The sequence below is a fragment of the Brassica napus genome, chromosome A4, assembly GCF_020379485.1.
Source record: "Brassica napus cultivar Da-Ae chromosome A4, Da-Ae, whole genome shotgun sequence".
NCBI lineage: Eukaryota > Viridiplantae > Streptophyta > Magnoliopsida > Brassicales > Brassicaceae > Brassica > Brassica napus.
The window spans coordinates 13,651,406-13,678,336 of record NC_063437.1 but is presented as its reverse complement, the minus strand read 5'-3'; the positions used below and the strand labels follow the sequence as shown (position 1 = coordinate 13,678,336).

Here is a 26,931-nt window from a genome sequence, read left to right as displayed (position 1 = left end):
TATGTTTACAATGTAAAACTATATTTTATGCCACGTGTCATCTTTTAGGAGAATTTTTTTTCGCTGATGTGGACGTTCTATGGAGCCTCAAAAGGTTCCTTTTATTAGTAGAGATTGCTTTGCGGGAATCAGATAGCTAACCAAATGTTGGTTTGGTTTGGTTTGGTTTGGTTTTGTTCTTCATTTGTTAGCCCTTTTAACACACACATATATTCCCAAATGCATTAACCACTATTGTTGCAAATTAACAAATTGTAAATCATTCGTCTCAACTTCAAGCATAGCTAGATTGACCATAACAGAAACAAACAATCGAAACTCTTAACACATATGTCTGTATTGACTATACAACACAATACAGAAGAGTCTTATTCCTAAACACAAGTGCTACTTATATGTATGTGTATTCATGAAGAAGAATCTTAACCCTTCCAATAATATATCAACCCAATTCTAGCGTTTTCCACGAGATAAAACAATATCCAATCTCATGTACTGACTCAATTCATGTCTCAGATGATTCTGGGAACTTCATCTCTTGTGCAAATTCTGTAGTCATCTTCAAGAAACCTTCCATGTGAACCTGCTTCCATTCCTTTTTAAAGAAATATATACAGCAGCAAGTCACGATACATAGAAAGAGTTATACATGTATGAACAAGTAAGCTCACCTCGAAGTCCCATGTACCGTACAGATCAGGATCATCTTTGTTGGCCCAGATGTATGCCTTTGTTTCAAGTTTCTCTGAGCTATCCTGTTCGATCAAAGAAAGAAACAAACATAAACGTCTCTGCATCTTTGTATTAAATCAGATATATTTATATATATAAAATAATATGAAACTTGAAACAACTCACTGTCAGAAAAACATTAACGTTGTCTCTTTCGTACTCGATATCTTCAAACTCATCTAAAATGTAAAGTTCATCATCTGTGATCCCAAACAGTACCTGCAATTTTAAAATTATTACAAAATCTCTAAAATTGAAATCGCTAGGCATGATTCGATCTTGGATTCGAACCTTGCCAGAGACTTTATCGGCTTGGGCTGGTAGAATCGCGGGGTAAACACGTCCTTTGATGCTGAATCTATGGCTGCGAATTCGCCATCAGTTTCGATTCGATTTCGACAATCACAGAGAGAGAGAAAAAAAGGGATCGTACAAATCAGGGAGGATCCCGGGGGATGTTGGAGGGACACGGTTTAGGAGCAGACGAACGACGTCGTCCGCCATGAGGCTGCCGTAGACGAACACACTGTGCATTGCCAATGGACCACCACTCATCGCTGACATAATCAGCACATAATCATCAGTGAATAGTGTTTGTCGTTTGGTTTTCTTAAGAGATGGGCTGACGATACTAGTTGGGCCGGGTAATTATATTATATGGGTAAAGATATCGGATAAAACGAAAAAAAACGACTCTGCTGGGGATCGAACCCAGAATCTCTGGTTTCGTAGACCAGCGCCTTATCCATTGGGCCACAGAGTCATTTGTGTTGTTATTAGTAAACATATTTGTATTGAATTCCTTCTCTGGTTTCGTAGACCAATTACAAACACATACTTTTAGAAACAAAACAATAAATTTTTAATTTTATTTATAGCTGCCATTCAAACGATTATTTAATCTTGTAGATTTTGAAATTATAGAATACATTTCTATGTGTCAGCATGTTACAGTTATAAATAGATGCTGCACGCACCAACGTTTAAATCCACACATTCAACATTAAAAAATCCTCTCATATTCTCTATCTATGTCTAAGGTCGTACATTTAACTAGAGGTTACGGGTCCAGTAGCAGTAATAGCATCACTGCATCGGGACCTACAAAACAAGAAGAGGTCGATGAATCTTTAGTATCTCTGATGTCAAACTCCAACAACCATCAGAGTATGAACGGCCCTATACCTAATAAATATTCCGAGTGAAACGAGACGAATCCCTAAATGCAATCTTTCAGCTGCAACTCAAGCCAGTGTTTTATAGTCCGGCTTCATGCCTCTTCTATTGGTACCCCAATCACTTTACAACTTTCTTAGTAATTTTAGCCACCTACGAAAGGTGGGTCACATCACATAGCTACCTTCTCTTGGAGACTCCATAGAATCTCAGGGTAGGATCAAATCACTATAAAAGTTCGAAACATAATGTGTAGGTGTAACCCGCTTTGATTCAACGTATCATGTGTAGGTTTAGCCAGCTTTGATTCAACCATACATGGTCTTGCTTGATTAGTTTTTTTCAATCTTTCCTAACCCTCGACCAAAATAAAATGATTAGATAACTACAAAAAGAAGCTTCCTAAACAAGTTATCGTTCTTTTTTTTTTTGTAAAATGGTAGGAAAGAGAAGCGGAGAAGAAGGGGAAGCGTCCATAGAAAGAGAGAGAGGAATGAAAGACTTAAATAGAAACTCTCTTCCTCTTCATCCTCTCATTTTGCTTTCCTACAAACTTAAACAATAATGAAAAATAACTCGGCAGGTTTCAGAGACGAAAAGACAAACCCAAAAATTTAAGACAACAAACAACAATAAAAACACACAAAAATTCCATCTTCAGACAACAACAACGTCCCTGAATCTTGATAATCTTGAATGAACGCAAGAGAGGTACAAAAAGATGTGGCTAGCGAAGAACAATAGCGTGGGAATCAAGGAAGGAGGATCGACTGGAGTTGTGGCTGTTGCTATAGACAAAGAGAAAAGTAGCCAACACGCTCTTAAATGGGCCGTTGATCATTTGTTGCAGCGAGGCCAATCTGTTATCCTCGTCCATGTCAAGCTTCGACCTTCTCCTTTAAACAACAACTCTTCTCTTCATGCTTCCTCCTCAAGTAAACACATTAACCCTTTCTCTTCTTCTTATTATGTATTCCTCTGTTTCTGATGGTTTATGTTTTTGTTTCAGAGCTGACTCAAGAGCCTTCATTAGTATGCAGAGATCCAGAAGGCGCTTCCAAGGACATATTCCTTCCTTTCCGCTGCTTCTGCACCCGCAAAGATGTGAGTTTCTTGTTTCATAGATTCTTTTCTTCTGTGTGTAGTCTTTTCTTCTTGTAAGCTAATGAAGAATTGTCTAGATACAATGCCAAGATGTGTTGATTGAGGAGTACGATGTAGCCAAAGCGTTAGTCGAATACGCAAACCAAGCGGCCATTGAGGTTTTGGTGGTTGGTTCCTCCAACAAAGGTGGCTTCCTCCGGTTCAACAAACCAACAGATATTCCTGTTGCCATAACCAAAACCGCGCCTGATTTCTGCACGGTTTATGTAATATCCAAAGGAAAGATTTCAACAATGAGATCAGCTTCTCGTTCTGCACCAACCAATGCTCCTCTACGCAGTCCTATTCAACCGCCAAGCTTAAGGCCACCTCAACCTGTGCCATCTACTTCCAATAACATGCGAGGTTAGCTCATCTTCTTTTCTGCTTCTTTCTCTTGTTGATGATTTCACCTTAAAACTTTATCTTCCTTTCTTGCAGCTGATAGACAGTCTTTTGAGTCACAACGCCGGTCCATGGAGGATCGCAGGTCCGTGGAGGATCGCAGGTCTGTGGAGGATCGCAGGTCCGTGGAGGACCAATCTGACTCATTCAGGTACATGGCAGTAATTTTTCGGTTTGGGAGGAAAAACATGATTTTACAGTTTTTGTGAAAAAACTCGATTTTGTGGTTTCAGCAGATTTCTTTGTTTCGGTGGGAAAATTCGATTTTGTCGGTTTTGACCAAAACTTAATTTTACGGTTTTGGCAGAAAAACTCGATTTAGCAAGATTTCAGTTTTGAAAGAAAAAATAATTTTGCTGTAATTTTACGGTTTTGACATAAAAAAATCCAATTTTCTGTGGTTTTGGTGGAAAATCTAGAAGAGTTCCTTTTATCTCTTGTGTTTTCATTTATACATTCATCTTGATAACTCACCGCCATGAAACTGAAACTCCATTGGATGAAAACAGATCTCCTTTTACTAGAAGAGGCTATGGAAGATCATATGGGGACCTATCTGTTCCAGAATCAGACATATCCTTTGTCAGTTCTGGTAGACCAAGCATTGACCGTATGTTCCCTAATATAAATGACATGAATGATCCAAACCGAACTCCTCCTAGGCTGTCTAATTTCTCTGATATGGACTATGGTTCTAACTTTGAGTCCTCCTCCAACTATGGAAGGAGATCAGTGGATGTAAACTCACCTACTGATCTCTCATCTGGTTCCTTTGAGAATGAAAGGTTTTCATCCGCGTCAGCAATGGTAAGATCATACCTTAAATATCATTTGTTTGATCTATTTAGTTGTTGAGATTGTGACAATCAATCACCATAAGCAGGATGATGTAGAGAATGAGATGAGGAGGCTTAAACTGGAGCTGAAGCAGACAATGGAAATGTACAGCACAGCTTGCAAAGAAGCACTTACAGCAAAACAGAAGGTACCGTGGTTTCTACCAGACACGAGTGTTTCAGTTCACAGGTGTTTCAGTTTTGTTCCTTAACGTGTTGGTATAATCACAGGCCACCGAGCTTCAACGTTGGAAGTTAGAAGAAGAGAGGAAACTAGAAGAGGCAAGACTTGCAGAGGAAGCAGCATTGGCCATTGCAGAGAAAGAGAAAGCGAGGTCAAAAGCAGCTATGGAGGCAGCCGAAGCAGCTCAGAGGATTGCTGAACTAGAGTCTAAGAAGAGAGTCAACGCGGAGATGAAAGCTCTCAAGGAGTCTGAGGAGAAAACAAAGGCACTTACCGCTTTAGCAAACAATGATGTAAGGTATAGGAAGTACTCCATTGAAGAGATTGAAAGTGCAACGGAGTTTTTTGCTGAGAAGTACAAGATTGGAGAAGGTGGCTATGGACCTGTCTACAAATGTTATCTTGATCACACACCAGTTGCTGTTAAAGTTCTTCGTGCTGATGCAGCTCAAGGAAGATCTCAGTTTCAACAAGAGGTGAAACAGTTCTTCACTAATCTCCTTAGGCCTACACATTTATAGGAACCGAAAATGAGGTCTGGTTCGAGTTTGGTATCAGTTACCTGAGCGAATCCGTATCTCTAGAACCAAAAAAACAAAGCCAAACCGAAATCGAACAATAAGCCATTATATACTAAATAGTAAATATTATATATATTCAGTTTTAAAATGATCAAATAAGTTAAAACTATTATTTATAAACCAAAATATTCAAAAAAGCAAGTCACTAGAATACTTTTTATACAAAATAATTAAAATTATACGAATTATCCAAAATTTTATATAAAAACCCAAAAAACTGATATTTAATTCAAGAGCTTGAAATTTCTAACTATTTAACCCAATCCAAAGTTACTCCGGAAATTTTGCCGGTTTTCAATTTTGTTACATGAATCGAATTGTAAACCAAAATAACCTAACTATATTTTCTAAATATCCAAATAAATCATAAACCTCTAGAACCGAATAACCAAATTCACATGGCTAAATCTCTTACTTCCTCTATTTATCTTAACTTGGAGTTTGTCTTTTTGTTTGATAAATACGAAACACAGGTTGAGGTATTGAGCTCCATAAGGCATCCTAACATGGTTCTCCTTCTTGGAGCTTGTCCTGAATGTGGATGTTTAGTCTACGAGTTCATGGCCAACGGGAGCTTAGAAGATCGCCTTTTCAGACTAGGCAACAGCCCTCCTCTCTCGTGGCAGATGAGGTTCAGGATCGCTGCAGAGATCGGCACTGGACTCCTGTTCTTACACCAGGCTAAACCAGAGCCTTTGGTGCACCGTGATCTCAAACCGGGGAACATCTTGCTAGACCGTAACTTCGTCAGCAAAATCTCTGACGTTGGTTTAGCAAGATTAGTCCCACCGACGGTTGCAGACACGGTGACACAGTACCGCATGACTTCAACCGCTGGCACGTTCTGTTACATCGACCCGGAGTATCAGCAGACAGGAATGTTGGGTGTGAAGTCTGATATCTACTCGCTCGGCATTATGTTTCTGCAGTTGATAACAGCAAAACCACCAATGGGTTTAACTCATTATGTCGAGAGAGCACTCGAGAAAGGGACTTTGTCGGATTTACTCGATCCTGCTGTTACTGACTGGCCAGTTGAGGACACAGCAGAGTTTGCTAAGTTAGCACTGCAATGCGCAGAGTTAAGGAGGAAAGACAGACCTGATCTTGCTAAAGTTATATTGCCGGAGCTCAACAGATTAAGAACACTCGCTGATGAATCTCAGCTAGTCTCTCAATAGCCCCGGACCATCTCCGAGCCTCTACACACAAGAAGTGGCAACCTTACAGGACTATTATATAGCATCTCAGATCAAACTTGGAGGTTACAGTTTTTAATTAATGTTAGATGAAACTCTTTTTAAATATGTTTATGTGAAAATGAGAAACTCAGGAACTTGCATGCTCGTAGTATAAGGAGATGCAAGTAGAGTGTCTTTCACTTGTAGATAAAGTGTTTCAAAATTGTACAGATCATTCTTGTATTCTAACTTAACCATATATTAAAAGTTATCACCATACCACAGACAATTGATTACGCAATTTCTAAGTTTTATGATCAAAAACACATGAGGTAGAGAGATTCTTGGTAAAAAATAACAGATGAGAAAAGATAATTTAGTAGAAATTCAATTAAAAACAAAGTAAAGCCGCAAAACTAATATCTAAAGGGTCTTAAAGAGAAACAATTGAGAAGAAAACAAGAAGCTAAAACTCTTGAATCTCAAACAGGACCAACAAAATTACTCCCAACCAGCAGCTGGAACTGCTGATGTGGGTGGCACAGCTGTGTCCCATCCATCTGCAGCTGGAGCAGCTGAAATGAACGATTTAACATTGACATTAGATTCCGATAAAGCTAAAGCTTAGTAGATCTTGGCAAAACTTACCACTGTCATCATTCCAAGAAGCAGCAGCAGGAGCAGCACTGATTGGCTGCTGAGCATCTCCTGTCCATGAAGCATCAGGAATCTGAGCAGTGGTCCATTCTCCACCGGCAGCTCCATATTCAGGTGCAGGGAGTCCAAAATCTGCCTGAGGTGCAGCCTCTTCGTCTTCAGGTTGCTTAGCCTCCTCAGGTTCCCTGTAAAAGAACAGGTCCACCTATACAACACAGAACGTACCAAATGTGAACAACCTCAAATAACCAAGACAATAATAAGACATAAGAATGATATTAGTCCTCGTACCATGACATCCCACTTCTGTGCAGGACGGATGGTTCCACGCATCTGAAGGACCATGCGAGCAAGAAGCCAGAAAAGACAACCAATGCTGTGCTTTCCCTTGTTGTTAGCAGGGATCCCAATGTCGACAAACCTCATAGGAGAGTCTGTGTCACAGAAAGCAATGATTGGAATGTTTCCCAAAGCACCTTCCTTGATTGGCTGCAAAGACATTAACATCGTAAGACACTAACCCATCAGTGACGTAACTTAAATGAACTCATTGCTTTACTACCTGATGGTCAGTCCTAGGGTCTGTAAGAATGAGCAACCTAGGCTCACTGAAGGAAGTCTGCATCTGATTGGTGAAAGTACCAGGAGTGTGTCTTCCAGCAATGGCATTAGCACCAGTGTACTGAGCAAACTTCAACACAGCTCTTTGTCCATAAGGTCTAGCAGATTGAACAATAATGTCTTGTGGGTTCTCAATAGCAACGATGACTCGAGCAGCCATCTGCAACTTCTCCCATGTTTTCCCAAGGTTGAAGATATATATACCTGACAACAACGAAACATTTCTTACATTAGAAATAAAATATCAGACAGTATCGTAAGCAGTGCAACAGTAACAACTATAAGACACACAGTAACTACAAGTCTAAATTAGATGTTACAAGACTTAAAACTAGCACTCTCATCATTACAAAAAGTGAGGGAAGGAGTACCATCGTTGCGACGCTTGAAGACGTAACGCTCCATCTGGTAATTGCAGTTTTTGGTACCGAGGTGAACCTCAGCGGCACACATCATTTTGATGTCAGATTCCTTCTGGGAGAGCTGTACGTTAGTCGCCATTTTTGTTACTCTCTTCTTCTCTTCTCCGGGAAGCAACTTTTTAGATCACGAGCGGCGTCTAGGTCTGAGGAATAAGAGTCTATAAAACTTCAACGCTACGCTGATATCTCGACGACCAGAAACCCTAATTTGTTCAATGTCTGTTTTGCCCCTGTAAATTAATATAAAACATCGCGGTTAACTTTTTTTTACTTTTTGTCACAGCAAAAAAATTCAGTTTACGATTTAGGGTTGATCTAAAATGAGGAAGTGGTGAGTGTAGACTCTCTGCTTCTTTTTGGTTGAGATTATATGGACACTTTGAGTGATGATTTGCTCATCAAGATACTCTCATCTACTCCGACCAAACTCGCCGTGTCCACGAGCGTTTTGTCAAAACGATGGTCGTCGCTTTGGACAATGGTGCGAAGACTCACATTCGAAGATCAATGGATCCATACTGTGGATATGATTGATTGCATAGCGTTGCCGTCACATGCCGTCTCAGGGACCTTGCTGTTACACAAGTCGCCAGTTATAGAAACTTTCCACCTCACCAAAGCTTATGGATGCAGCGATTCGGAGATTTATCTATGGGTTAGAATCGCAGTCGACCGTTTCGTGCGTGATCTGAAGATAAGCTATACAGATGAACACCGCTTTATAAGGTTGCCGAGTAGTCTGTTTAGATGCGAAACACTCGAGACCTTGGAACTCCATAAGGTTGTTTTCTTGGATGTTCCTTTTCGGGTTAGCTTACAGTCGCTTAGGACGTTGCGCCTTCGAGCTGTTAAGTATGCTAACGAGGAATCTTTCGTCAGGCTTATATCCGGTTCCCCTGTTCTTGAAAACCTGGTTGTTCACAGCTGTAGCTATGACAATGTGGAGACTTTCACCATCGACGTGCCTTCCCTTCGGAGTTTGACTGTTTGGAACACATCGGGCGATCCCGAGCCTGGTTACAGTTTGTTGGTGATACATTCCCATTCTTTGAACTTTTTGGATGTTGTAGATGAGTGGGGCGAAGTTAATGTGATGGGTGAAATGTCGGAGCTTGTGGAGGCGAGTCTTAATACTTTGGCAACCCGAGGGAATGTTTTGGGATCTCTTACATTCGCCAAACGTCTTTCTCTAACCTTAGCCTTAAAAGGACTTGTAATTTGCCTTTTTTTTTTTTTTTTTTTTTTATTATGTGATTCTAACAACACTTGCAAGCAGCGTCTGACTTTTTGATTTGTTGCTGGTGGCTCAGGATCCTGTTGGTAGCATTTACTTTCAGCTTGTGCATTTGGAGTTCCGCGGATGCGATGAAAGCTGGTCGAGTTTGCTCATGCACGTGCTCCGACATTCCCCTGTACTTCAAACTCTCAAGCTTGTTGTACTGGACAACTGGAATTTTGAGCGAGGTGTCAAGGTTCGTTGGTACCGGCCGAGCTGTGTTCCCGAATGTTTGTTGTTCCATCTCAAAACCTTCGAGTGGGTAGACTACAATGGAACAGACGATGAGAAACGAGTGGCAGTTTATGTGCTGAAGAACGCGAGGCGATTAGAGACCGCAACTGTCTTCCCTGAGTCATTCGTAGTGAACAAACGTCTGGTGTTTGAGGAATTGGAAATTGCAACGAGGGGTTCGAGAGCATGTGAGCTCACAATGGGTTAACAAAAAGAAAGTTAGTTTTAGCTAACTATGTTTGTCACTGTCCAGCTTCTTATTTCATTTGCTCACCAATTGAAAGATTGAACAATTACAAACAGTGCAATGAAGTGTTGATTTTAGTTATTTATGTACCCCAATCGATTCTTAGTTTGTGTTATTTCTAAGAAAAACAAAATCAATATATATTCAAAATCCAAACCAACTATCCAAATAAACTGTTAATATCAAAAGAAGAATATCTTGATTACTCCCTCCATACGTATCATAAATTCAAAATTAAATATTTATTATAACAATAAAATATAGAAAGCAAAACACACAAAAACAATTAGAATATAGGTGATTACTAAATCACATAATTTGTTACCAAAATCATTCTTTCCCCTTGACTTGCGGATCACTTTATATATACATGAAAATTTAATGTATAAAATCTATTAAAAAATTAGCACATTCTGTAAATAAAAAAATAAAGTCCCGCAAATCTCTATATCAAGTATTGTGAATAATTAGCGTTCAAATTATTTTCTAAATTTCGTGCTAACCAATATACTGTCGGAACAGAATATATTGTGGAATTAAATACACGGGATTTGCCTTGCAAAGTAGGTTGAGATATATCCTTTACTTTATGATTTCATATCCCCATTATTATATATAGTTTCACTTGCACACATAGGGGTGGGCGTTCGGGTACCCGTTCGGGTTCGGATCGGGTATTTCGGATTTTCGGGTATTTCGGTATAGAGGTCTAGAACCCGTTCGGGTATTTCTGTACTTCGGGTCGGGTTCGGGTATTTTTAGTTCGGATTCGGTTATTTCGGATCGGGTTCGGATATTTAGATTTTGAAAAAAAATATTAAAATTTTCATTTCTCAAGTTTATTGTATTCTAAAATATAACTTTTAGTTAACTAATTTTTTATTTTTAATAGATTGAATGGTTAATAGATTTGGACATAACATTTTAAAACTAAAAAGGCACTAATTTAGTTATTTTTTTTTAAATTTTGGATATAACTTTTTGTTAATTTTTGAAATAAAAAACTTGACATGCATTTTAAGTGAGTAGCAAATCATTTTTTCCGGAATTGTATGTATATCATATGAACTTAAATTATGTGTAGTATCAATATAAATATTTTATATAAAATGAGAGATATAAACTAGAAACATAAGGTTAATTATACATATGTTCGGTTATCTTCGGATATCCATTCGGGTTCGGGTATTATCCGTTCGGGTTCGGGTATCCAATCTCTTCTTATTCAATACCCGTTCGGGTATTTTGCTACTTCGGTTCGGATTTCGGTTCGGTTTTTTCGGATCGGGTTCGGGTGCCACTTCGGATATCGGGTAAAGTGCCCACCCCTATGCACACATGTTCAATATCGTCGTACACCCAAAACATCATGTCAAACAAAATTTTTACCTTGCTTAAAAATGTCAAATCCTATAAAAAATAGTTATATTACATTATAAAAAAAATAATTTTTCTGATAATAAATTAAAATATCAAATATTAAACAAGAAATGCAGTAACTAGTTCTATAAACTAATTTTTTATAGCATGAAAAGATAAATATACATGTCTGGATCCCTGCTCGAAAACGCGGGCGCCTAGCCGCAAAATCGCCCGCCTAGGCGCTCGGCGTAAGGGTCCCGCGGCGAGTAAACCCAAATCGAGTTACTTACTCGGACACCAATTAAATCGGCCGCATAATGTTATTAAACGATACGGAACCGATTTTTTACCGAAGTATAAGCGTAATTTTAAAATTTACTGGCAAGTATTTGGGCTCTGTTAAAAAGCCCAACTTAAAAAACATTGTAAGAGAGAGGAGTTAATTTTTTTTTTTGGCATCGAGAGAGGAGTTAATTTATAGAGCTTTTTAGAACTAAGTTTGCTTGTGTTAACCGATGTGGGACTTTAGTTTTTTTTTTAACTTTTTGTGTTTCTCTTTTATTTATATTTTCACTGAACGTGTCCTAATAAATTAATAATATATTGTTGGTCCAGCTTTTACCAATACAATAAATATATCTTAATAAATCTAAGATGTGTGGTTTTGTTGATACAACATATTTGGGTATTATTCTGGAAAATTAATATAGTTTGTGTTTGAATTTTGTAACCGGATGATATACAGTTATTTTAACAATGAAATTTTGTTACAATGAAAATATCAATATAGTTTTTAATGATAGTGTATATACACAAATTAGCAGTTTATCATATATTTTTACATTAAATACGTACAGTTGTATTATATATATATATTCAATAATGGATTTTGTAAGAGTTAAATTTTAATATAACTTGTTAAAATATGTATTTACATTAAATAGTTATTTTTATATTTTAAATTAAATAAAATTGTCAAAAAAACTAGTCCCCGCGTACTCCTCGATTAATCCCCGATTTTTTGTCAACTCGCTAGGCGTCAACCGGCCGCCCGACTCACGCCTAGCGTAGTTTCGAACAGGGGTCTGGATACATATTAATCTTCGTAGTTCAATAATTCATTATCTAAAATAGATTAGAGCAAACCAACATAATTTACAAAAAAATAAAACTTGATCAATAATAAATTGTATACATAAAAAGCACATCTGCGTGGGTATCCATATATAAGTCCAACTATTTATATATGTTTGATATGCTTATATGATATGATATGGTGATATAATAAACGGATAAATCACACAAAATAAATTACTCAATGTAATTATTATTTGGAGTAATTAAAAATTATGTACTATAACATTTAGTACAAAGAAAAAATTTAAACTGAAAACAAATACCCGCGCGTCTGCTCAGGTCAAGGTCTAGTATTCGGTTAAAACACTTTCCATAGTTTCAGTTCTGTATGCTTTGGTTATGGGTTAGTATTTTAATTGTAATCCTAGTTTAATGGTAAGAAAGTTTATAACATCTTCCTGGAGATTGGAGAATGCTTATGAACTAGGATAAGACCTGCGTCCTGCGCAAAGTGAATTTATATGAGAATTATTTAAGAAATATCGTATGAAAAAATAAAATTTATATTCTTGATCGAAATAATATTTTTGGCCCTTAAACAATTTTTTTTTATTTTTTAAATTCTTTTTTACTAATTATATAATTTTTTTACTGATGAGCTGATCCCATTTTTAAAAATATTTTAACTCAAAAAAACATATATCGCATAAGAACCTAACGTTTAGGTTGAAGAATCTTAGGCCTACTATTTGGTTACAATGAAACTGTGTAAGTTGGGTTTTAAATCATGATTTAGCAATTTAAAAGTTAATTATGGTTATGAGAAGTTTACGTTCACATGTCAATCCTGTCTATATTCAATATTTTTTTAATTATTGTGTCGATTTTTTCATTTTGGTTATTGTTCGATATAAATATTGATTTTTGAGTTTATTCTCATTTTGTTATTTTGTTTTGGCCTAAGATTTAGAAAATATTTAAGATTTAAAATTATTAAAGAGATATATACTTAGGTTAAGATTCGTTTCTTGTGCAGAATAAATATTTTATATTTATTTTTTTATGTTTTCTGCATACTATGAAATCATAAAATAATAATTATATATTAAATAACTAATAAATAAGTTACTATTATGTAATAAATTGGCGTGCGGATATAAATTAAACGACTGCTTTTGTTTAGTCGCAATCATTTTAGCATAAATATAGCAAAACAATCAATTTTATCTATCGTATATGATATATAATTAAATTTAAATGTTATTAACATAGATATATAATATACTTTTAATATGAATATTTTTTGAATGAGGTTTCTACTCAAATTATTTTATGATTATTTGCATATATGTGTAACAAAATTTTACACCAACAATTTCTTTTAATATGGAATGTCTAGTTGTTTCAATCATTTATAATCATTTTTAAAAAATAATGAAGATTTTAAAATTAAAATATTAACTTTTCAATATATGTTCAACGCAAATATCAAAATATAAGTATGTATTTTCATATTGTATATTTTAATTAAAACAATATGAAATATATATATATATTATAACATAAACACCTATTAAAATAAATTTATTTATTGATATGATTTTATAATTACTGTATCTTATTATAGAAAAAAAATTTAAACCTTGATCACAAAAGTTTATGTAAGACTTTAACAGTTTTAGTAATTTATTCTCGTTTTAAAAAATTCAAAATACAACATATACAAAAAATTTACATTTTTATTATATGATTAATGTAATTGTGTAATTTATTTTAATAATAAACAATTAAACAAAAATGATAGAAATTATACAGATTATTAACAAAAACCTTTATTATTTAAAATCATTAATTGTCATATATATTTTAATCACATTAGGTAATTTCGTAGGTTTTATTTAAGGAAATAATATATAATAATTTCAATTTGATAAATGAATGGTCCATAATGGACATACTATATAATATAACATTCTTTAATAACTTAATTTTGGATTAAAAAAATTCTCAATTGATTTTCAAGCCGCCACATAAGCAAAATTAACATTTCAATTACGTGACAACTCAACAAAATATTTTTTTTATTTAGTACGAACTACATGTTATAACTTTTTTAATGTTTCTCTATTAGTATATAGGGGATTATGATGCATTCATGTTGCAATATTTTTCTAATTCAGTAATACCATTTCACATTTAATTTTGTGATGATGCAAGAAAATTGATGCATACTGATAATGATAAGAATCGTCATAGGATTTAGAAAACTACGCTTTAAGATTGAAAACATAAAAGCGGTATGGATTTGGTATAGTGTGAGCAGAATTTAACTAGCGTGGTTATTTTCTCATTTGACCAACAAATATTTTTTTTGTTCTATTTTATTAACAAGTGAAATTAGAGACTAAAATAAAATGAAATTAGAGAACAAAGCTCAAATATTATGCAAACCCCATCATATTCGATAAACCCAAAGCTAAAATATATTGAACCCGATAAATCTCCACTATAGATAAGAAGGAAGAACACGAAATAAAAAAAATATATTAAACTAAGATTTGGAATAATTATTCATGTAACATATACTTATTTTATCCAATAAAATTTCTAAGTATTTTGGATTCTTATTCAGGATTCTCTTTGGGTTTGGTATGCATATTTTCTGGAGTTATGAATTTTTTTGAGGGTTTTCAGATATTTATTTGGGTTCGGATAAACTCATAACCTAAAATACCATAAAACAAGTTTTATTCAGTATTTTATGCCAGATTTGGTTTGGTTTGTATTTATTTCTCTTAGTTCGAGTTAAGTTTAGGCTTTCGCTTCGGTTAATTTTCCACCCCTAATCATATGCTATAACTATGAATCAATTTTTACATACTATTTATTTAATAAATATAATATAAATTATACGGAATTTTGTTATAAAATATATTCTTATGACCACCGTAAACCTAGGCATGGGCCTTCCCATACCTGTCGAGGTTGGATATGATAATTTGCATTCAATTTTAATTTTTATCACATCCTAAGTTTCATTCTACTAAATTTTCAAGTACAAGTAGGGTTCGGATATAATACATTGGTTTCAGTTCTAATTTATATCACATCCTAAAACCTACAAAGTAACCATATTTCGTTTGGATTCGGGTTGTGTTGGTTCGTCTGGATATACCCAAAGTAAATTCTAAAATTTAAGCGCAAAACATAGGAAATAAATACTTATTTATATATAATTAGGTATTTAAGGTACCTATTTAAAATTTAAATATTTATTTCTAGATATTATATCAAAATAAATCTGAATTGGATATTTTAAATACATATATATGTTTCAAATATTTATATTGCATATTAATTTGGACATTTAGATCTCTTTCTTCAGATTTTTTTCACAGTTTTCGGTTTTTCGAGTTTCTTAGGTTACCTGTTCGATTTCAACTAATAACACATCAGGTTTGGATATGTTTTGTAACGTCTTACAAGACCCATTCTAGTTCGGTTTGGATTTCGGTTACAAATTTTATCTCCAGCCTAAGTAAACCATTAAAAACATAAAATTTTCAAGATCATCCATTTTGACACAATGATAAGCCGTTAACAAAAGCCTTTATTAATACTTTCCAAATAACATGTTTTTTTGTTATTACTAAACAACGCTGATTAGTATATACAAATCATCTTCATATAAATGCATAAAAGTTGATAAACATTCTTAAAAAAAAAAGAAACAAATCATTACCAATTACGAACCGTTTAACTATAAAAGATATTCTAACAACAACGGTTTACCGTTAACAACATAAAATTGTTGAGATGATCCTTTCTAACACAATGTTAAATTGTTAACAAAAAAATTATTAATACTTTTCAAATAATACATTTATTTTGTCGTTATTACTAAACGATGCGGAATATTATTAGTATATAAAAAACATCTACATATAAATGCATAAAAGTTTAAAAACATTTTTAAAACAAAAGAAAAAAGTAATCATTATAAAATTATGAATTAATTATAAAATATATTCTAACGACAACGGTAAACCGTTAACAACATAAAAGTTTCGAGACAATCCTTTCTGATACAATGTTAAAACTTTAACAAAAAATAATTAATACTTTCCAAATAAAACATTTTTGTTATTACTAAATGACACTTAATATTATTAGTATATACAAATCATCTAAATATAAATGCATAAAAGTTGAAAAACATTCTTAAAACAAATGACAACAAAAATCATTACAAACTTATGAACCATTTACTTATAAAATATATTCCAACGACAACTGTTAACCGTCATCAACATAAAATTGTCGAGATGATCCTTTCTAACACAATATTATATCGTCAACAAAAAAATATTAATAATTTTTAAATAACACATTTTTGTCGTTATTACTATATGATGCTAAGTATTATAAGTATATACAAATAATCAACATATAAATGCAAAAAACATTCTTAAAACAAAAGAAAAAAATAATCATTATAAAGTTATGAACCGTTTAATTATAAAATATATTTTAACGAAACTGGTAAACCGGTAACAACATAAAATTGTCGAGATGTGATCCTTTCTGACATAATGTTAGATCGTTAACCAAATATTATTGCTACTTTCCAAATAACACGTTTGTTTTGTCATTATTACTAAACGATGCTGATTAGTATATACAAATCATCAACATATAAATGTATAAAAGTTGAAAAACATTCTTAAAACAAAATACAAAAATAATCATTACAAAATTATGGACCGTTTAATTAAAAAAGATATTCAAACGATAACGGTAAACCGTTAGCAACAAAATTTTGCCGAGATGATATTTTCTGACACAATGTTATACCGCTAACAAAAATATTATTAATACTTTCCAAATAACACGTTTGTTTTGTCGTTATTCCTAAACGACACTGAATACTATTAATATATACAAATCATCGACATATAAATGCATAAAAGTTGGAAAACATTCTTAAAACAAATGACAAAATAACCATTATAAAGTTATGAACCGTTTAATTATAAAAGATATTCCAACGACAACGAAAAACCAACAGTTAACAACATAATATTTTCGGGACGATCTTTTCTGACACAATGTTAAATCATTAACAAAAATATTATTAATGATTTCCAAATAACATGTTTGTTTTGTCGTCTGCGTTTGTTTTGTCGTTATTACTAAACGACGCTGAATACTATTAGTATATACAAATCATCGATATATAAATGCATAAAATTAAAACATTCATAAAAAAAAACAAAATAATCATTATAAAGTTATGAATCGTTTGATTATAGAATATATTCTAACAACGACGGTAAACCGTTAACAGCATAAAAGTTTCGAGATGATCTTCTTTTACAATGTTAAATCCTTAACAAAAATATTATTAATACTTTCCAAATAACATGTTTGTTTTGTCGTTTACGTTTGTTTTTTCGTTATTTCTAAACGAAGCTGAATATTTTTAGTATATACAAATTATTGATATATTGAAAATATTGGTAAAACAAAAGACAAAAATAATCATTATAAAGTTATGAACCGCTTAATTATAAAAGATATTCTAATGACAACGTTAAACCGTTAACAACATTAACTTGTCGAGATGATCTTTTATGACACGATGTTAAATCGTTAACAAAAAAATCATTAATACTTTCCAAAAAAAACACAAATAACTTGATGTAAACCGTTAACAACATGATATTTTCGAGATGATCTTTTTGACACAATGTTAAATCCTTAACAAAATTATTATTAATATTTTCCAAATGACACATTTGTTTTGTCGTTTACGTTTGTTTTGTCGTTATTACTAAACGGCGCTGAATATTTTTAGTATATACAAATCATCAATATATAAATGCATAAAAATTGAAAACATTCGTAAAATAAAAGACAAAAATAATCATTATAAAGTTATTAACCGTTCAGTTATAAAATATATTCTAACGTCAACGGTAAACCGTTAACAACACTAACTTGTCGATATGATCCTTTATGACAAGATGTTAAATCGTTAACAAAAAAACATTAATACTTTCCAAATAACACAAATAACTTGCTAGTTTGTCGTTTTACTAATTACGATAAAAATTACTAATATCTAAAAATTTGCAAAATATTAAATACATTAAAATTAAAAATATTCTTAAAAAAAGGCAAAATATTACAATGAAAATTACTAATATCTAAAAATCCGAAAAATATAAATACATTAAAATTGAAAGTATTCTTAAAAACAAAACGCAAAATAATGTTTCTATAGTTATGAGCCATTTTACTTATAAAATATAACCTAACTATGTTTACATCATAAAATTTTCAAATCATCAAATTTTACACATATGTAATTTATTAATAGATAATGTTTTAATATTTTTTGAATAGCACGTTAATTTTGACATTATATTAAACTATAATGAATATTACACATTTTTCAAAATCAGCAAACTATAAACACAGTTAAAACTGAAAACATAGTTAAGATACAACGAACAAAATAACCATTATGTTAAAGTTATCATTCATTCTTACTATAAAAGATCGTTTAACTAAACGGTAAATAGTTAACAACACTTAATTGTTGAAAATTATCAATTTTGACATTTCAAATAATCTTGTATTTATACTTGAAATATATTTACATTATATAAATTATTTATTAAAATATTCTAAATAACACATTAGTTTTTGACATTAGATTAAACTACATTGAATATTACTAATATTTAAGAAAATCAACATAATCGAAAACACTTATAAAACTGAAATGTCAGAGTTTAACTTGGATTAAAATTATGTATCATTTATATTTTAAAATTATTTATCATTTTTATTTTAAAATAATTTATCATTTTTGTTTCAAAAATATTATATTAAAATTATGTATTATTTTTCTTACAAAAGATTCTTTAACCACAATTTAAAACCATTAACAATATAAAACTGTTTAAAATTTGGCAATTAAAGATAACATTGGATTTATACTTGAAAACAATTAAGTTACGTAACTCACTTGTCAAAATCTTTCACAAAATATATTAATTTTGTTGCTAAGGAATCCAAAAACTAGCCTGTAGAAGAAGAGGATAAAAGTAACGGTTGTGAAAAACATAAGCCACCTGTTTTCAAACAAAAAACGCTTACCTGATTTTATTCCATCTGTAAACTTTCATCAAAATACGAGATTTTTCTTCCTTTTTTTCTTTAATAGAAACGAACGAGTTTGAGAGGTTGGAGCGTTACAAAATAAAAGTTGCTGTTTAGGCAATTTAATAATAATTGTCTGAAAAGGAAAACAAGCGTGAGTAAGAAAAGAGTACTGTTTTGCGTTAAAGCGGCAACGCGCTGCCTCATACGACGAGCTCATGCTTGCTAATGAAAGATCAACACTTGTCGTTCCCTAAAATGCGTATGAAACAGACACTGTGAGCGAGAGTATGACTTCAAAATTAATAAAAGACATTTAAAAATTAATTAAAATGAACTCAAAAATTAAATAAATAGCGAACAACGACTGACTCGTATTCTTCACTCTTCATCTTTTCCGCCTTCCTCTTCCTTTCTTTTCTCTTGATTCTTAATTAGGTTTTTGATTAAAACTTTTAAAACTTTGAGATTTTATGAGCTAAGTGTCTTAGTTTCTATAATTATATACTAGTCACTATTTTCTTCACTCTTTGATCATTTTACTCATCTGTTGTAAAAGATGTTGTTTTTCATGTGTTTTCTACTGTTTTATTGAGCTTAGAAAGTTCTAGGTAAATCCTAATTTCTTCTTTTAATGTACTCGAATCTTCGGATTTGTGTTTACTTCCTGTATTCTTCATTTTTTCTTTGTCAAGAGTTTAATGCTAAATTTGCATCTAATGGTAAAAACTTAACTCTGCTGTGTTTGCTTAATAGTTCATTTGTCTCGAAGGCGTGCACGGTATAAAGCTCAAGGTTCTTCATTTTATTTCATAAGTAAGTTTTATTCGTGATTTCCTGCACTTTAAACACAAAACCAGCTTGATAATACACAAAATCAGTTTTGGTTATCTCTTTTCTTGAAGTGATTGATATTTGTCACCTTTTGTTTAAAGTTTTTTTTATGTGTGTGCGCTTTCAGTTGGGTCGGATAATAACTGAGGTTGGAAAGATGCTTGACGGAGCAAAGTTTAACGTGCTAAACCATAACAACAACGACAACAACTACTATGCTTTCACACAAGACTTCTACCAAAAGCTTAACGAAGGTACCAACATGTCCATGAGTATGCAGACTAGCAACGCTGGAGGTTTTGTGTCAATGTCTGTCGACAACAGTAGTGTTGGTTCCAGCGACGCTCTTATCGGCCACCCGGGGTTGAAGCCGCTGCGCAATAATGCCTACTCACCTTCTGTTGGGCAAAGTGTGTACCGCCCGAGGAAAATCACACATCCGTTGGACAATGATGCCTTGACTCATGCACTGATGGACAACATGTATCCAACCGAAGGGCTGGCTAACTATGAAGAGTGGACGATAAATCTGAGGAATCTCCGCATGGGTCCTCCTTTTGCTCAAGGTGCTTTTGGTAAGTTATACAAAGGGAGTTACAACGGGGTGGATGTGGCGATCAAGATACTTGAGCGTCCAGAGAACAGCTTGGAAAAGGCACAATTCATGGAACAACAGTTCCAACAAGAGGTGACTATGCTTGCGAATCTGAAGCATCCAAACATCGTGAGGTTCATCGGGGCCTGTCGGAAGCCGATGGTGTGGTGTATAGTGACTGAATATGCCAAAGGAGGTTCCGTGAGGCAGTTTCTGACAAAAAGACAGAACCGTGCAGTGCCGTTGAAGATAGCTGTCAAACAGGCGTTGGATGTCGCTAGGGGTATGGCTTATGTTCATGCACACAACTTGATACACAGAGATCTCAAGTCGGATAACCTTCTCATCTCTGCTGACAAGTCAATCAAGATTGCGGATTTTGGTGTTGCTAGAATCGAAGTTCAGACCGAAGGAATGACACCAGAAACTGGAACTTACAGATGGATGGCTCCGTAAGTTTCATTTTAAAACCTTTCTATCATTCTTGTTTCTATGGAAGTTATACTAATGTTGATCACGTTTTCTGTTGATGGATGCAGAGAGATGATACAACATAGAAACTACAATCATAAAGTGGATGTGTATAGTTTCGGGATCGTGCTGTGGGAGTTAATCACGGGACAGCTACCGTTCCAAAACATGACAGCAGTACAGGCTGCGTTTGCGGTTGTGAACCGAGGAGTGCGTCCAACGATCCCTAACGACTGTCTCCCCGCGCTGACTGAGATCATGACTCGATGCTGGGATGGTAACGCGGAAGTGCGTCCAAGTTTCGTTGAGGTTGTGAATATGCTTGAAGCTGCTGAAACAGAGATAATGACGACAGCTAGAAAAGCCCGTTTCAGATGTTGTATGAGTCAACCTATGACTATCGACTAAATAAAAGAGAAAGGAGAAGAAATATTATATGAAAAATGGCTAATAGATAATTAAGTTATGTGTTTGTCCAAAAAAAAAAAACTAAGTTATTTGTCTGTGTTTGTGTATTTAAAAAGAAAAAAAAATATGAAGGTATGTTGTTGTCTCAAGAGAAGATCTAGTTTGTATGTTAATGTTCAGTTAATTAAGAGGGCGACTGGTTTTCCCGCTACCACCCGCAAACGCAGCTTTTGCGGTTGATAGCGGTTGTCGACGGTTTGCAACAATCACTCAAATCGCTCTAAACCGCTTCAAACCGCTCTGAATCTCATAAATTCAAAAGCTGGCTCCAGCTAGCGTTTGCAGCTGCGGGAGGATAAATTTTTTTTTTTTTTTAAAACAATATATATAAAAGTAAAAATATTTAATAAAATTTTTAAAATTGAAGTTATGAAAATATTAAAATATATCTATTATATTTTAATTAATATTATAAAATTTTATAATAAAAACAAGTTCAATAAATTTTTAAAAATTAGAATTATAACTTTCTAAATATAAATTTTATATTTATTATAATTTTATGATTTTTGATATTTTTATAATTATATTAAATATAAATATTGTTAATTTATTATTTGACTGTTACCGCATTTGGTAGTTAACCAGTCATAAGTCACCTGCAAACGCACCAATTTTTAACTGCATTACCAATCATACAAATCTCTTAAAACCGCTAGAAACCGCAACCGCCCGCATCCACAAACTCCCGCAACCGCAACCGTTGCGTTTAAACCAGTCAGGCCCTAAGAAGAAAAAAGAGTAGAAATTAAAGTTTGGACTCTGTCTGAACAAATGTATGCTTATTAGTTTTTTCGTTCTTACTTGGAATCAAAAGTCTTAATACTATTCCATAAAAGCTGTACAACAACGTCGTTAAGCTGATGTTTTCAGACTACCTTTATGTATTACCCTACCACAATGTTTTTGTTGGTTTAACTTCCAATGACTACCTGTAGTGCCCCAGTCACTACTCCAGACATTATCATGTGTGACTCCCAAAACTTGGAACAGTTGGAAAACAAATAAGTTAGTGTCGGAATATGGATCAAGACACATAGAAGAACTGAAGTGGACCTTGATTGGTCTTGAAAAGAACATTGTGCCGCTCAGAGCTATTGCTTTGTTAACTGACTCCTTTGTAGCAAACGTCACAAAAGCAGCCTTGGAGAAGGAATGATTTTGTATACAATGAGGATAATTTCTTGCTTAAAATGTGTACTGTGTGTGGTAAACTCTTGCAAAGAACAAAAGAGATTAAGAGGAAAAGTGTACTGGATCAGTTACAATTGTAATGTTTTTGACATCTCCACACTTGCTGAACAACATTGATATAGCTTCTTTACTTGCCGTATAGTTTACCTGATAAGTTCAGGAATAATGAGTCCCATATAGTCTTTAGTGACAAATTCAAAACGATACAACATCCAAATCATCATGCATTTGGGAGGACTGAGTAATTTCTCAACCTAAGAATCATGTGGGTAGAGGATAGAGACTAGGGTCAAGATTCTAGCTAGCATCATCCAAGGAAGAAAGTTTAAGGAAATATACATTGGTAACATGTATGATGCTTGATTCTGTGTCATCATGTTTTTGCTGCAACTCGCCTGCACATAAGAAACTTATCGACTGATATGAGGCAACATGATAGTCAAAAAAGTAGAAACCGCAATGGCTTATTTAGATGATTACATAAGTTTAAGCCTTGGGTGCTTCTCAAATTGAGTTTAAACATTCAATTACATGAATTTGGATAGGAAAGCAGTAAACTTAAGGCTTCAACGAACAAAACATATATGGTTAGTGGAAACTTTAGAATATTAATATTGGATGTTCCAAAGCGTAAAGTTTGCATACCAGATTGTACTGAACCTTTGAGTTCTCCAACTTTTTGTTTCTTCAAATGCTTCGCTTGATTAATTTGGTTATCTAGTTGTTGCAGCTTCTGTTTCATATTCACTATTTCCTAATAAAAGAAAAGACATCATTGTTTGAGATGTGAGTAATCTCAAGATTCACATAAAGCATAACTATCAAACGTACTGAAAAAATATCCGGCTTTTTGGACTGAGAGGAGAGCAGGCTTGGCTTTTAAACATCCTGTTTAGCTTGCTTATACTGAAGAACACTGCTAAGATCACCAACTGAAGCATCTACGGAATTAGGGTTGATGATGCCATATCGCCTCTTTTTGCTGAAGTTATGCATGATATGAGGTTCAGTGTATGTAATAGTTCCACTCTTGGGTTTCCTAGCTTCAAGGGGTGGGAGAACTCTGTGCATGTAAACGACTGCAGGAACTTCTCTCTGAAACGTCTCATTATGCTGTTCAATATATGCTGCAGAAAATGCGCGTCCAAGCTGCTTAGGCGTTCTGTTTTCATCTGGATTAAGTCTAACCTTAGACAATATATGGTATTTTTTGTCGCCTGGTTGCCCCAACCGATCCCAAACACTAACATGAAGCATCATTTCCTGGCTCGAAGCTGCCTCATGAGATCTTGCATACACAGCTCCTCCTGGGATGTTGTTTTTTTATGAGTATGAATATATAGCACTCGTCATATCATTAAGAGATCGTAAGAAGTCAAGAACCGAGATAGTACCTGAAGGGACATATGAAAAATATGATTGCCTTACTTCTCTTTTGGGAAAGTATAGACGCTTCTGCATCTTGTTCCCTTCATCAACAAACTGTTGTGCAAATGTGCAGGGGTCAAGTTACAGATCTGCACTCCATAAACATTTGGAAAACTAGATAGGAATAAGAATTTAACCTTTTCATATCTATCAGGATTCTTACAACATGGTTGCTTAGTGGTGGAAACGATAACAGAGCGGAGTACTTTTCTAGAGTAATTAATATCAGACAAGCTCTGATCCTCTCTCAGTTTAGGTTGTGTCCTTTAACAAGGGTTATTAATGAGCTCTTGTTGTAACATTTTCATGCTTTTAGCTTTTGGTGACACATGATCCTCAACGTCTTATAGAGCAGTAGATGGTACCATCTTTTCCTACAAATCTATCCACAATGAGACTATATACCCAAGAAACTGGTTCAGCATTCACACATATGAAAATGTCTTTGTATTACGTTCATCCGATAAGTAAGAGTAGTAGCTTTGTGAACATAGTCACAATGACTTCGGGAGCTTGAACCTTGTTCGATTAGAGTATCATGAGAACCAAATTCAACACCAGTCCTAGGTTTAGAAGCATAAGTTTCTCTTTTACCTTGAGTAATGTCCTTCAAAAAAAGCTTCCATAAGCTGAAAAAGAGAATACACACATTGAAATCGCCATGTTCAGCATCCTTATGTGTATTCACTGAGTACATGAAGCTAACAAAGACGGGATCCAGAAAGCAAACCATGCAACAAATTCTCCAGATCGCTCCCCAAGAAATGCCTCCAAGTAGTCTTGTGCATGCCTTTGACTCTCGCCGTTACAAAAAATCACCGTAATATACTCTTGAAACAAACTAATTCATCATCAGTAGATACCACAAATCCATAAATCTCAACAGAAAGTCACCTGCAATTACCAGCGGATCAGATGTATAATACAAAAAACACGATAAGAGTCCAACGATGAAATTAGGTATACACAGAGATCTTAGAAGTCATTTCTGAAATCCAAATGCACTCGTAACCTTATATGAGTCAGCCATATGCTACACTAATCAATCATCGATGAAAATTTCCTTCGAGTAACCAAAACCGTAAGGGGAAAAGAAGAACCAGTATAAGAATTTATACGAGAGAGACGACGAAGAAGCTAAATTGTACGACGTTAACTTCTGTGAACAGAGAAGAGTACGTACACGAGCGAGCGCAACGAACAAGATAACTTGAAAATAAAACCCTAGGAATCATCTACAGAGATAGACAAAGATAAAGGAGAGGAAGATGACGTACAGCGAGGATGTCGTCTTCGGAGTGCTGTTCAGAGAAGAGAGGAAGCATATCGGAGATAATTTGTCTCAGCCGAGAAGCGGACTCCGATTCTCTCCGCATCAGGAATATTAATAATATCCTTCAGCCATTCTTCGTCTTGCATCACTCGTAACTCTCGCCGCCTGTGATTTTCGGATTACGCTCATCACCGGCGAATATGGGGGAAGGAGATTCGACGGGAAGCAAGAGAGCGAGGCTAAGATTTTTGTGAAATTGAAAAGAGTTCAGTGACAACTGTTCCCTATGATTCTGTTATTAAAAAATGGCCCATCTGCGCAAGGCCAATTTCCCTTCCTCGCACACATTCATTTATGTAGTGGCTTGATTAGGTTATAATTAATAATCTGGCAAACAGAAGTTTTTGTTAATCAGTTTTTGTTAAAAAAATTGATTAGTTCTTTATTTTTTATCGAATTTTATAGACTAATATTCTGTCCAAATCACACTAAATATCAGTAGCCAATATTCAACATTTTTATTAGTTGAATAACATAACATAAGAAAAAATAATCATATTCTAATTCTTCTCTTCGTATATAATATAAGAAAGAAAGAAAAAAAAAAGAGGAAGGAAACAAAATTGTGGTTCTAAATGCCTATTTATCTATTTTACTAAGTGATTTTCATGTGCTCATGCATGTGTATAAATATTATACGTTACAATAATTTATTAATATTTTATTTTTAACTTTAATTATTTTATTATTTATATGATAATCAATATGAATGGTTTTAAATAAAATTATGTTATTTTAATTAGACGTATAATTTTGGATATATAATATCTCGAATGTTTGATTATTATTTGGATATATAAGATACCATTTAATTTTTCGATTCAACCATAATATTTTTGTTGTACAACTTAAAATTTTGATTAATTTTGTTATTTTGATGTAGTTTGATTCTTGTCTTAGATTTGTAAACAAATTTTAGTAAAATTATGTATAATTTAATAAATGTTATTTTGATAATTAAATAGTAAAAGTAAACTAAAGTGTTAACGATTCAAAGTTACATAGATAAATATAATAATGACAGTTCTTTGAAACCTTATGCATATATATATAAAAGTTATGCAAAATATTTAATTGTAATAGTTGGTTAATATATATATATATAATATTATTTGAAAATTTAATATTTATTTATAATATGTTGAGCCGTTCTATAATTTATATATATACAAATATTACTGTAAGTAAAAATATATTATTTTTAATTTAATGTTTGATTTTGAATAAAAAATTGATTGGTCTAGTTACTCATTTTGTGGGTTGTGTTACATATATTCTGTCAAATTAAAATATAACTATTTATA

General features: G+C 33.5%; 5 protein-coding genes, 1 non-coding gene and 1 pseudogene across 9 annotated transcripts; 3 read left to right on the top strand and 4 right to left on the bottom strand.

Annotated features, from left to right (window-relative positions):
• Window positions 1-210: 210 nt before the first annotated feature.
• LOC125608013 (AIG2-like protein D) lies at window positions 211-1,369 on the bottom strand. Of its 2 annotated transcripts, none has more exons than XM_048777700.1 (5): window positions 1,166-1,369; window positions 1,024-1,096; window positions 859-951; window positions 672-755; window positions 211-595 (listed from the first exon to the last, which is right to left on the bottom strand). In XM_048777700.1, the coding sequence occupies exons 1-5, from the start codon at window positions 1,294-1,296 to the stop codon at window positions 506-508; spliced, it is 471 nt and encodes a 156-aa protein (XP_048633657.1). In that variant the 5' UTR covers window positions 1,297-1,369; the 3' UTR covers window positions 211-505. The 2 variants fall into 2 exon arrangements, with proteins under 2 accessions (XP_048633657.1, XP_048633658.1); XM_048777701.1 differs by having other exon boundaries at window positions 1,024-1,090; window positions 1,166-1,323.
• Window positions 1,370-1,388: 19 nt separating this feature from the next.
• LOC125608011 lies at window positions 1,389-6,354 on the top strand (annotated as a pseudogene).
• TRNAR-ACG lies at window positions 1,423-1,495 on the bottom strand. Its single transcript has one exon. It is a non-coding gene; the product is annotated as a tRNA-Arg (tRNA).
• A 228-nt stretch (window positions 6,355-6,582) lies between the features above and the next one.
• Window positions 6,583-8,140, bottom strand: LOC111211475 (40S ribosomal protein SA-like). 2 transcript variants are annotated; one of them, XM_048777699.1, is made up of 5 exons: window positions 7,888-8,140; window positions 7,458-7,720; window positions 7,187-7,384; window positions 6,887-7,100; window positions 6,583-6,813 (listed from the first exon to the last, which is right to left on the bottom strand). In XM_048777699.1, exons 1-5 carry the CDS (start codon window positions 8,015-8,017, stop codon window positions 6,740-6,742), a joined length of 879 nt encoding a protein of 292 aa, XP_048633656.1. In that variant the 5' UTR covers window positions 8,018-8,140; the 3' UTR covers window positions 6,583-6,739. The 2 variants fall into 2 exon arrangements, with proteins under 2 accessions (XP_048633656.1, XP_022568294.2); XM_022712573.2 differs by having other exon boundaries at window positions 6,583-6,804.
• Window positions 8,132-9,776, top strand: LOC125608012 (F-box/FBD/LRR-repeat protein At5g56420-like). The gene is made up of 2 exons (XM_048777698.1): window positions 8,132-9,151; window positions 9,249-9,776. The coding sequence occupies exons 1-2, from the start codon at window positions 8,309-8,311 to the stop codon at window positions 9,654-9,656; spliced, it is 1,251 nt and encodes a 416-aa protein (XP_048633655.1). The 5' UTR covers window positions 8,132-8,308; the 3' UTR covers window positions 9,657-9,776.
• A 9,904-nt stretch (window positions 9,777-19,680) lies between these two features.
• LOC106446639 (serine/threonine-protein kinase STY13) lies at window positions 19,681-21,802 on the top strand. Of its 2 annotated transcripts, XM_013888420.3 has the most exons (4): window positions 19,681-19,915; window positions 20,061-20,120; window positions 20,266-21,185; window positions 21,273-21,802. In XM_013888420.3, exons 3-4 carry the CDS (start codon window positions 20,296-20,298, stop codon window positions 21,610-21,612), a joined length of 1,230 nt encoding a protein of 409 aa, XP_013743874.2. In that variant the 5' UTR covers window positions 19,681-19,915; window positions 20,061-20,120; window positions 20,266-20,295; the 3' UTR covers window positions 21,613-21,802. The 2 variants fall into 2 exon arrangements, with proteins under 2 accessions (XP_013743874.2, XP_048633653.1); XM_048777696.1 differs by having other exon boundaries at window positions 19,681-20,120.
• Window positions 21,803-22,221: 419 nt separating this feature from the next.
• LOC125608010 lies at window positions 22,222-25,140 on the bottom strand (the record flags this gene model as incomplete). Its single annotated transcript, XM_048777697.1, is given in 9 exon segments — window positions 22,222-22,815; window positions 22,927-23,013; window positions 23,206-23,261; window positions 23,512-23,620; window positions 23,698-24,173; window positions 24,261-24,348; window positions 24,432-24,668; window positions 24,749-24,923; window positions 25,025-25,140. Coding segments are annotated over 9 exon segments (1,632 nt in total), but the record flags the coding sequence as incomplete, so codon positions are not given.
• Between the last annotated feature and the right edge of the window lie 1,791 nt (window positions 25,141-26,931).

What these genes read in the sequence shown, in the direction of transcription:
- LOC125608013 (XM_048777700.1), bottom strand. Translation starts at nt 1,296, where the DNA reads ATGTCAGCGATGAGTGGTGGTCCATTGGCAATGCACAGTGTGTTCGTC. An exon ending in ACGTTAATGTTTTTCTGACA is followed by an intron (nt 756 to 858) that starts GTGAGTTGTTTC and finishes TTGATCGAACAG; the next exon opens with GATAGCTCAGAGAAACTTGA. An exon ending in ACGGTACATGGGACTTCGAG is followed by an intron (nt 596 to 671) that starts GTGAGCTTACTT and finishes TTCTTTAAAAAG; the next exon opens with GAATGGAAGCAGGTTCACAT.
- LOC106446639 (XM_013888420.3), top strand. Translation starts at nt 20,296, where the DNA reads ATGCTTGACGGAGCAAAGTTTAACGTGCTAAACCATAACAACAACGAC. An exon ending in ACTTACAGATGGATGGCTCC is followed by an intron (nt 21,186 to 21,272) that starts GTAAGTTTCATT and finishes TGATGGATGCAG; the next exon opens with AGAGATGATACAACATAGAA.
- LOC125608012 (XM_048777698.1), top strand. Translation starts at nt 8,309, where the DNA reads ATGGACACTTTGAGTGATGATTTGCTCATCAAGATACTCTCATCTACT. An exon ending in CCTTAGCCTTAAAAGGACTT is followed by an intron (nt 9,152 to 9,248) that starts GTAATTTGCCTT and finishes CTGGTGGCTCAG; the next exon opens with GATCCTGTTGGTAGCATTTA.
- LOC111211475 (XM_048777699.1), bottom strand. Translation starts at nt 8,017, where the DNA reads ATGGCGACTAACGTACAGCTCTCCCAGAAGGAATCTGACATCAAAATG. An exon ending in CTTCAAGCGTCGCAACGATG is followed by an intron (nt 7,721 to 7,887) that starts GTACTCCTTCCC and finishes CGTTGTTGTCAG; the next exon opens with GTATATATATCTTCAACCTT. An exon ending in CACAGAAGTGGGATGTCATG is followed by an intron (nt 7,101 to 7,186) that starts GTACGAGGACTA and finishes TGTGTTGTATAG; the next exon opens with GTGGACCTGTTCTTTTACAG.